This window comes from Zeus faber, assembly GCF_960531495.2.
Source record: "Zeus faber genome assembly, chromosome: 22".
In the NCBI taxonomy this organism is placed as follows: Eukaryota; Metazoa; Chordata; class Actinopteri; order Zeiformes; family Zeidae; genus Zeus; species Zeus faber.
Window position 1 is genome coordinate 17,836,281 of NC_137209.1, and position 10,065 is coordinate 17,846,345.

General features: G+C 50.4%; 2 protein-coding genes across 2 annotated transcripts; both read left to right on the forward strand.

Moving 5' to 3' along the window:
- Window positions 1-84: 84 nt before the first annotated feature.
- znhit1 (zinc finger, HIT-type containing 1) lies at window positions 85-3,298 on the forward strand. The gene is made up of 5 exons (XM_080022933.1): window positions 85-139; window positions 1,075-1,248; window positions 1,405-1,484; window positions 1,602-1,771; window positions 2,068-3,298. Exons 1-5 carry the CDS (start codon window positions 115-117, stop codon window positions 2,087-2,089), a joined length of 471 nt encoding a protein of 156 aa, XP_079879059.1. The 5' UTR covers window positions 85-114; the 3' UTR covers window positions 2,090-3,298.
- A 2,687-nt stretch (window positions 3,299-5,985) lies between these two features.
- gltpd2a (glycolipid transfer protein domain containing 2a) lies at window positions 5,986-8,688 on the forward strand (the record flags this gene model as incomplete). Its single annotated transcript, XM_080023578.1, has 5 exons — window positions 5,986-6,076; window positions 7,352-7,691; window positions 7,903-8,053; window positions 8,151-8,347; window positions 8,460-8,688. 5 exons carry the CDS (start codon window positions 5,986-5,988, stop codon window positions 8,686-8,688), a joined length of 1,008 nt encoding a protein of 335 aa, XP_079879704.1.
- Window positions 8,689-10,065: the final 1,377 nt, after the last annotated feature.

Below are 10,065 nucleotides of genomic sequence, written 5' to 3' on the forward strand. Positions count from 1 at the left end.
CACTCATCAATTAGTTCGCCGCTTGAGGACGACGTGGTGCTCAGTAGCTCCTGAGCTGGTCAACACGACCGTGTTTTCGCCAGAGGCGGCGCACCGCTGGGCAAAACACGCAGCATGGTGCTGGAGAAGAAGTGCTCCGGTGAGTCGCGTCCCCGGCAATGTCGGGAATTGTGTTGGGGCCGGTGTCCGGTCGCCGAGCGCGGCTTCAGAGCGCGGGCGAGATTGGCTTCGCGTGGATGAGACGATAAATGTGCGGTTCGCAGGTTCCAGCTTCCTCTTCGAAACGATTCCATCGTTAGCCTGTTAGCCACCGTTAGCCGCTAGCCTCGACAGTTTCGCAAACACTTGAAGATAACCTCAAATAAAAGGAGAAAAATGCAAGCATTGCTGTTAAAAAAATATATATATATATATAAATATAAGTAAAGCTAACCTTTAATAAAAAATATATACATTTTAAACAAATTATATGTTCAGAAAAGTACACATAACCTAGCATAATTAACATTAAAAAGAGATGAATACGTATATGGGGCAAAAATGTAGAAATGGCAATAACAGAAATATGTAGCTGTTATGTTATATGCACGAATAAGGATATAGACTGACTTTTTTTTTTAAACACCATTTCACGCTAGAAGTCTGAAAATGTTTGGCCTCAAGCCAAATTGTATAACGCATGTTTAAAACATGTTCATGTTTTACGGTTTGTCCTGTTTTTAAAGTCTGCGATGAAAGGCGAACACTGGAGTCGTCGGTGTCTTGACCGCAGTACAGTTTGAACTACGTTCAACTATGTTGAAAACGTTGTACTCGGATTTATGACGTGACATTTCCACCTTGTAAGCGGGCGGCGAGACGGGGCAAGCGGAGTGCACAGGGTGGTTGACAACGGGGCAAGCGGAGTGCACAGGGTGGTCGACAATGGCCCAAATCTGAACTGAATCTCAGGATCTTCCCCAGGGTCCCTCGATCCTACGACCCGCGGCAGCTGAATTCAAGCTTCACCTTTTTGGGCAGCTCCAAAGTCATCTAAAGAACACAAAAAAAAATGTCCTTTCGCCACCTTCGCAGCTCGGGTGGAGGCCTCCCAGCGGAGGGTCCTGGACGAGGCCACCCGGCAGCGCCGACTGAGTCGCCAGCTGGAGGCGCTGGAGAAGGACAACTTCCAGGACGACCCTCTGTCCTCGCTGCCTCACCCGGGTCCGACCGCCCGCCTGCCGGCCTTCAGCGACACAGAGGATACAGGCGCGTCACACACACACACACACCGCATCTCATCTTATCATCGCGCGGCTGCGGAATACTCAATTCTGATCGGTCAGCAGCGGCGATCAGCGGTCAGTTATTTCCGAAACAATGACCGCTGTTGTGCTCTGTCTCTCTCTCTCTCTCTCTCTCTAGGGAAGAAAAGGAGGAAGACCAGAGGCGATCACTTTAAACAACGATTCCGAAAAAACTTCACCACTCTGCTGGAGGAGGAGGTAACCCGCCTGCCTATTTCTGTCTTTCCTTGTCCCCCGAGTTTTTATCTGCTCCGCCGGTCTCCCGGTCGTCTGATCCGCCCCCCCCCCCCCCCCCCGTGTGTTGTGATTGGTCAGAACCTGTCGGAGAAGGCGGAGCCCAACTACCTGTCCGCCGGAGCGCCGCCGTCTTCGCTGCCGCCGCGCACCTTCTGCTCCGTCTGCGGCATCCCGTCGCAGTACACGTGCACGTCCTGTGGGGGGCGCTACTGCTGCACCCGCTGTCTGCACACGCACCGAGAGACGCGGTGAGCGCGCGTGTTCAACCTGTCGTTTGATTGGCCGATCGGTCGCCACTGTGCCGTAATGCGGTGATTTGATGTGATATTATATTCTTGGATATATTTATATTATACAAGTGTACCCCACTGTTGTAATATTGTCGTCATCATTTCATTGAATCATTTTCTATTTCATAAGTTTTACCTTGAACACTGTCACATAGTATTGTGAAACACTGATAATACGGTGATATTAAAGTTCAGTGTTGTATAAATCATTACTATTGTACTTAACTGTTGTCTCTCTCCGTTTCTTTCTCCAGATGTTTGAAGTGGACTCTGTAGCGGGATGCCGTCGCCCGGGCAACAGATGATCCGCTGTTGGAACGTTGCTCTTCGGGCTACAGCTGTGACAGGATAAGCGGATGGGTGGACTTATGAACGGATGAAAAGGTGAAAGGATGAACTGGTGTGGAACATGGAGAGACGGAGAAGATTAAAAACATCCATTATTGTTGTGAAAAGATGACTATTTTTTTTTTTTTTTTTTTTTTAAGTGCAAACATCCGAAATAAATTAATTCAAACTCACGTCACATGAACTAAAATCTTTATGTTGAATTTAGTTCAGCTTTTAATACTCTTCAACCTTATCTATTACTGGACAATTGTTTTCTTATCAAATGGTATTTTTCTTTCCCAACTCCCCGAGTGCAACATGTAGAGGTAAATAAGCTCAAGGGTGTGTGAGCTCCCCAGTTCTCTTCACATTATACACAAACGGGTGTGTGAGCAAAACTCCCCGAAATTACATTCTGAATTACCCGATGACACCGCCATTCATGGCTTATGACACAGAAACCGAGACACATCCCTTTGCCACCCCCAAACGGAACAGTTTGTGGATGGGTGTGACGCTCGCCACCGAGGAGATGATATTCGGTCCGAAGTAAATGGGTGACCGTCGTCCAGGAACCCCTCACAACGTACCAATAAATCACGTCCCTGCATATAAATATCACGGCGTCTGCATTCCAAAACCTTGGTTCTAGGCTACAACAGAGGGTGTGTTTTTTTTTTTTTGTTTTTTTTGTTTTTTTGAGAAGGCTTAGACTCATAATAGTTAACTCATTCTGAACCCAGAGTTGGAGGTGTTGCCTTCGGGCCGACGGTTCGGAATCCCAAACCGCGGACCGAGCTGTACACGGTCGGTGCAAGAACTCATTCACTCCATCCTCCAGGATATTAAATGGCAACAAGCTGCATGGTTTTATTTGGGGGCTAAGATATTGTGATTTGATTGATTCATTCATTATATATGGTTTTATTATTTGAAAGTATTATCTTTTTATCGTCTTTTATTTTTTGAAACCACTACTGTCTCACGCTCCACATGTGAATTTAAGCCTATTTATGCACGAGTGGATGTATGATGTATGTATGTATGATCTATGTACGTATTGACGTTGTTGAGAGGTGTGTTGTGTGATGCAGCGGCTTGGAGCCCAAGACAAATTTCCCTACGGGACAATAAAGTACATCTGATCTTATCTTACTCGCCTCGTGTTTATTAAAACCAGTGTTTTGAAACTTTTTCTTCAACTTCAGGCAACTATACAATGTGTTTCCACACCAAAAACAAACTCAGAATTTCTCTATTTCTACACGTTTAACAATGTCCACTCGTTAGAAACAAGCCCTGCGTCTCCCGGCCTGGGAGGAAACCCACGTGCACTCAGGGAATCATGTCGTCCTGTAATCATCAATCAAGCCTGTAATCATGTCGTTCGCGTGTAATTCACTGTGTTAAACCCCAGCTGGATGTGTTGTATTCATAATTCCATATTTCATAAATCTGTCTTTCCTGGGAACCCTACGAGTTGGCACACGGTCATAAAACAGTCAATAATTAATGAGCTTTACTTCAGTGTGTGTGTGTGAGTGTGTGTGTGCAGGAGTGTCGTAGAAAGAGAAATGTCTTCGACTTTGTCCAGGCGAAGGCGGCGCTGGGCGTGGTGTGTTTAGCGATGTGGCAGGCGTTCGTACTGCCGCACATCAGCTTTGGGAGGTGAAGCCGAACGGTACGTAGCCCGGAGAACATAACTCAGCTCCTGCTTAGCCCCTGCTTGGCTTCTATTCTACTGCTGCTTTAATAATAATAATAAAAATAATAATAATAATAATGAGAATAAATTATACCACTAGGACTACGTTGAACTGTGTGTTTTGCTATGAGATCCACTGTCCTCAGATGGGATAATATGAAAGACTGAATACATAAATATATCCTATGTAGTGGTGTTTTTATGCAGTAGGTCTTGAAGACTGAGAACTTCATGTATGCTTTGTCTGTCGACCAATCTGGTATTTTTCTATCTACCACTTTAGGCCCCTTCCGATGGAGACGCCATTGACAGCAGTGGTGGTCGCGGAGAACAAACCCCCTCGCTCCTCTCCCCCTCGCTCCTCTCCCCCTCGGCCCCTCTCTCTCTCCCTGGGCAGCCCTGCGCTCCAGCAGGAGTTTCTGCAAGGTACGTCGGAGAGAAAAAAGGCCACGCACCTGAACCGCCAGGGTGGGTCCGGGGTGGCCGCCCCCCGTCCCCCCCGACCCCGCCCCACACCCGTTGTTCCGCTCTGAAGCCGACGCTCCGACTCACCCTCCTCCCCGCTCTGCTCCTAGAGTTTCGGAACCGAACCCTGCTGAAGAGCCCCGGCCCCGAGTCCGCCGGCCCCTCCGCCCCCTCCGCCCCCGCGTGCGCCTCCTCCCCGAAAAATCCTCCCCGCTCGTGTAGCTCCAGACACGGTGAGTTCACAGGCTGTTCCATCGACAGACTTATAGGTTACAGTATGGAAGGTGGTGCGGGTGGTGGGAACGGAGTGTGCTATATAATCAGTATTGAATGAGTATTGATTATCTGTAATACTTCGATGGAGCTGTGAAGTACTCCAGATTTGTACAGTAAAAGCCACGCTCCGACCCGTTGCGTTTCAGTCGTTTACCTGGAACTGGGTTTCCACTTATTACCAGATCCAGACCCAAATACCCGGGGGGAAGACTTTCAAAGGCATTAAAGTGTCTTAATGCAGGCGAGCGTTTATTTTCCGTCCAGCGCGCCGTGCCGCCCGTCAGGAGCTCAACGGGTAAACGGTAGAAACGTGACGACGTGTTGTCTCCTGTCGCGTCCAGCTCGCCTCTCCCTCAGCAGCCCGGAGCTCCTGTCGGAACTGAGAGAGAGCCGGAGCCTGAGGCCGGTTCCCGTCCACACAGGAAGTACCACCGTGTTCTCCGGACGGGGGAGCACCGGAGGTGAGGAGGAGGAGGAGGAGGGGTAACTACAAATTGGGAGAGAGGGATAGTTTATTTTTCTTTCCACTTCTATTCCCCTCTCTCTCGCTCTCTCTCTCCCCCCCTGCAGGAAACCGCGGGCGACGGGCGGCGGAGTGAACGCCGGACGGCGTTCCATCCAGAAGATGCAACGTTGACGCATCGCGTTCAGCCAATCACAGAGCCCGGTCCAGTCGAGGCTGTCGACACATGAATACATTCAACTCAGTTCAATATTGATGACAGAGCCGGAGATGCGGTGCGGTCGTGCTGTGTTTTGTGTTTGGTCTGTTGTAAAAGAAAAAAAGAAAAAGGTTTTTGTGACCAACGGACCGGAGAGGAAAAAAAAAACTCCAGAGACGATGGATTTGAAAGGAAGAAACACGCCCAAATGTACACCTCTTGATGGCGCGGGGGAGTGTCACTCGGTTGGGTTGGCGAAGAAATAAAATGGTCGAAAGGAGAAACACCGAGAGTTGGCACAGAGTCGTGTGTTCAGGTCATGGGCGCGGTTGCTTTCCTTTAATGGCGATAAGAAGGAGGTAAAGTTCCTCCCTGATATGGTTCTACTCTACTCGATTTCATGGGAGTGGATACCTCGACTGAACGTTGTGTAAAAGTTGAAGGTCGGGTGCAAGGTTCACGCGTGCGCTCGGGGACGGGGCCGGAGAGACCTTTACTCCCCCCGTGAAAAGAGAGAGAGAGAGAGAGAGAGAGAGAGAGAGAGAGAGAGAGAGAGAGAGAGAGAGAGAGAGAGAGAGAGAGCGAGCGAGCGTCGACAGAGATAAACGAGCCCGGAAGGCGGAGAGTGAGGGGCGGTCGGCGGGGAGAGGACTCGGCGCCGGTGCCCGCCCGCCGATCTGCCGCGACTGCCACTGCCGACGCGACTGCGTCCGTCGCCCCCCTCTGCGGTCGCCATGGCTTTCCGCGGAGGCCGGACGCTGATGCGCTACCTGTGGCTGTCGGGCGCCTTGGCTCTGCTCCTCTTCCTCAGCACCTTGTGGCTGCGTAAGTTCCTGTTGTCACCCGGGGGGGGGGGGGTTCTTTGATTTCGTCTGCCCCGTAGAGGTTGGGGCAGCGTGTGATACCGGCGGCGTAGGTTTGGTGGGGAGGGCACGTAACGCGGGGGGGGGGTCTGGGGGTCGTCCCCCACCCGGGAGATTCTGAGCTTCAAACACTGCCTCTCCTGCATTCTGGTGAGTGTTTTTGCACCAATTTGTGTCGAATCTGCATCGATTTATGGTGGAAATGTCTTTATGAAATTTAATGTTTTTATTACGGGGGGCGGGGGGGCAATGCACGTGTTCTAAATATTGAGGGGGACGTATCCCCTTCGCCCGCGTCCGCCCGAAATCTACGCCTACGTGTGATACTACACCTTTTTTTTTTTTTTGAAAGGTTCATCTGTTACGTATCCAGGATCCGGGAGATATGTGTGTTGTGTGTGTAACTCAGAAAGAAAAGTATAAATGCACGATATTTTTCTCTTGCCCTCTCGCTCTCTCTCTCTCTCCCTCGCCCTCTCTCTGTAAGGAGGTAAACTGTACGAAGGAGGAAGTCTGGGCTACAAAGGGAGCTGTCCTTATAGTGAACAGCGGTCTCAAACCTGGTGACAAAAGCAACAGATCCCTGTGTACCTAGTTATCTCTTAGGAGAGATGTCTGTGCTCTTACTGACTATTTTACCGGTTGACTGATTTGTCTCTGGTCTTTGTTATTTTGTTTACTTTGTTTTTTTGGTTCCTTTTGTGATCAAGCTGCTGCTGCTGTGACATGACTTACTGCAAATAAAGGGACCTTAAAAGTCAAAAAAAGTCTCTCTCTCTCGCCCTCCCTCTCTCTCTCACCCTCTCTCTCTCTCTCTAGCTCAGGGTGGAGCGAGGGACTGTGAGAATTCCTGGCATCCATGTCTGAGCCTTCGCCGCCAAAGGGTAAAAACGCACACCGAGAAGTAACAGAATGACGGAGAGGTGGTGAGAGGGATGGCAGGGGGACTATGAAATGACGGAGGGGCGCCCCAGGAGTGACGGGGAGAGGCAGAATGGTGGAGGGGTCGGAGCGACGGTGGCGCAGCGCCACCGCCGTCCCCACCCACAACACAATCAGGCGCCTAACCTGCCCTCGAGAGGCAGGTGAAACCGCCCCACCCAGAGCAGGTACGACCCCATTGGGTAGTTGGGTAGAGGCGGGTACCTGAAGTGTCGCCCTAGGGAGAGGCGCTTGAAGGCAGGTACCGACCCCACCCCTGTAGAGGGTACCCGTCCCTCAACGGGCGGGTACCCAGAGTTCAACTTGCCTGACGGGCGGTGCGGGTCAGACGAGCAGCTGTGGGTGGGGGTCACTGCACCCCACTGGCCTCTGGTCAAATGGATGAGCGCCGCACCGATCCTCCCGTCTCCCCTCTCCCTCTTCCAGCCCGACGTGGCAGAGCTCCCCCTTTCGGACCGGAGCGACGCGCCGGTGGGGGAGGGGGCGGGGTCTCCTCGTCCCCAGCCCGCGCCGCCCGAGTGCCCCGGCCAATCCTTCCAGGTCTGGCGTCTGCTGCTCCATCTGAGAGCCAGTCTCGCGGCCGACCAGGACATCCTGCTGGAGCCGTACCTGCAGAGCTGGGAGGAGCTTATCAAGTACCCTCACCCTCCTGTCTGTCTGTCTGTCTGTCTGTCTGTCTGTCCGTGTATCTATCTATCTGTCTGTCTAACAGTCTATGTATCTATCTGTCTGTCCGTCCATCCCTTAAACTAAACTTTAGTATAAATTTCATACTGTGAGTGAAAATAATGCACAGTTAATGTGCATTATTTTCACTCACCGTCACTGTCTGTCTTTTGTTTCTAGGTTTATGGAGTCCCTTGGTGCGATCATCACGTTCTTCTCCCAGAAGGTGAAGGATAAGGTTGCCCTGGTCAGGGAGCTGTCACTCACACATAGCAGAGAGACTTCTGCGAAGAGCAGTCTGACGGAGGTGTCCGCTGCACCACCACACGGGGTACGGTCGATCTCCGATGGTGCCGCCGCCCTCGCTTGACTCGCTTGTGAAATGCCAGCGCTCACAGGCGGAGTGATTAACCAAGCGCTATCCATAGCCCTATCATTCAGTCGCTTCCATGGTGGAGGTGGAGCTGAAATCGGGCGTGGTCAGCTTCTCCCGCCGCACCGAGTCGGGTTGCAGGACCCTGCTGCGGCTGCACCGCTCCCTCCAATGGCTGCGGCTGTTGATGGCCGGCTTGGCGGAGGGGCCGAACGCGGAGGGAGAGTACAAAACACCCGGAGAGCTCTGCAGGTACACAAACGCAACAAACACACACACACACACACATTCATACACACATATAACCTCTCACACCCTCTCTCTCTCTCTCTCTCTCTCTCTGTTTCTACGTCTCTCGCCCCAGAGAGGCCTACATGCTCGCGCTGGCGCCCCACCACCCCTGGGTTCTGCGTCAGGCGGCCGAGCTGCTGTTCGTGGCGCTGCCGGACAGGGAGCTCTTCCTGCGGCTGGTGTGCGTCGGCAGCGAGCGCGAGGCGGCGCCCGTGCTGCGCGCGCTGCTGCCCCCGCTGGCCGCCGTGCACGAGCGCACGCAGCGCATCCTGCAGGCGCACGGCATGCTGGAGCTGCCGTGACCGCCCTGCGCATTGAACCACTTCAGGTTTTTGAACAGTGAGGTTGTCACGCACCGAGAGGCGCAGTGATACTCATAAAATATTGATCCCAATAGTGGAAAGCGTGTATTTTGGAGCAGTCGGACCATGCATCTGGCGCCACCATCAGGCCAAAGCTGGACCTTGACTTCCGGCGAATCCAATTTTGTGCCGTTTTGAATTTATCGAAAAAAAAAAAAAAAAAAAGTCTGTTTGTCCAATTTCAACCAAACCAACTTTGTTCGGTTCCACTCTTCAAAGCGATCGAAAATAGCTCTTAAATACAAATTAATAACAATGCGGCCACCACAGGTGCAAACGTAAAAGCCGCCGCATAAACAGGAAGTAAGCGCATGAGCACATTTTCGAACATGCGTGCGACTCGCACCTTCTGCTCCACCACCTCCATTATTCCACAGTGGATCGCTGTCGCCTGACCTTCATCCGGGCGCTCCGCGGTCAAAGAGAAAGGACGGCCCATTCACTCTCTGATAGGATACGTCCAATAATCCAGCAATTCCCATTGGTTGGAGATATAGACGGGGTCAGAATCGATGTTTGTGATCTGTGTTTGCACTTGATAAACTGTGTCGTGCACTCGCAAGCACTTCAACATAGAAGGGAGTGAAGACGACGATGAAGATGTGTGTGTGTGTGTGTGTACCCGCGTGTGTGTTTCATCTCAAATACGCGGGCGCACGGAACATTTCTTTTCAAGATCAGCACTTTTCTGTAAGTTCCAAATTTTGAAAAAGATGACAACCTTTGACCCATGAAAAAAGTATCACAAAACACACGCACGCACACACACACACACACACACACACACACACACTGGGATGCAACGTAATACACACAAGCGGCATTTACCGCACAGTTATTTATCTGGTTTCATGTGTTCACGTTGTTCATGAAGTGTTATGTACACAACAATACATTGTTTTTGTGTTGTTAATGTTAGTTTGTTTCTAAGGTGGATGAATCATGTTGAAATTAAACTTTGATAACTTTTATGAACAGAGAGCATTATTCACACTACAAAGGAATCAAGAAAATCCAAGCAAATCGGAGCATTTTTCTGTATAGATATCGGAAATCTTTTTTCTTTTTTCAGGGTGACTGGGCGTGTCAGCTTGGATAGTCATGCATCGGCCTTTTTTTTCCTATTGTTTTTTTTCTTTTTACAAACTACTGTTGTAACAGGATATTGAATTGAAGTGAGACTGAATTTGTATAAGGTAAGACAAGATAGCGGGAAACAGAGCGAGAGCATAACACTAAATCCACAATATTCATGAAAAAATAACAGCTCAACAAGTAAAATAAAATAAGTAATAATAACAATAATAATTATAATTA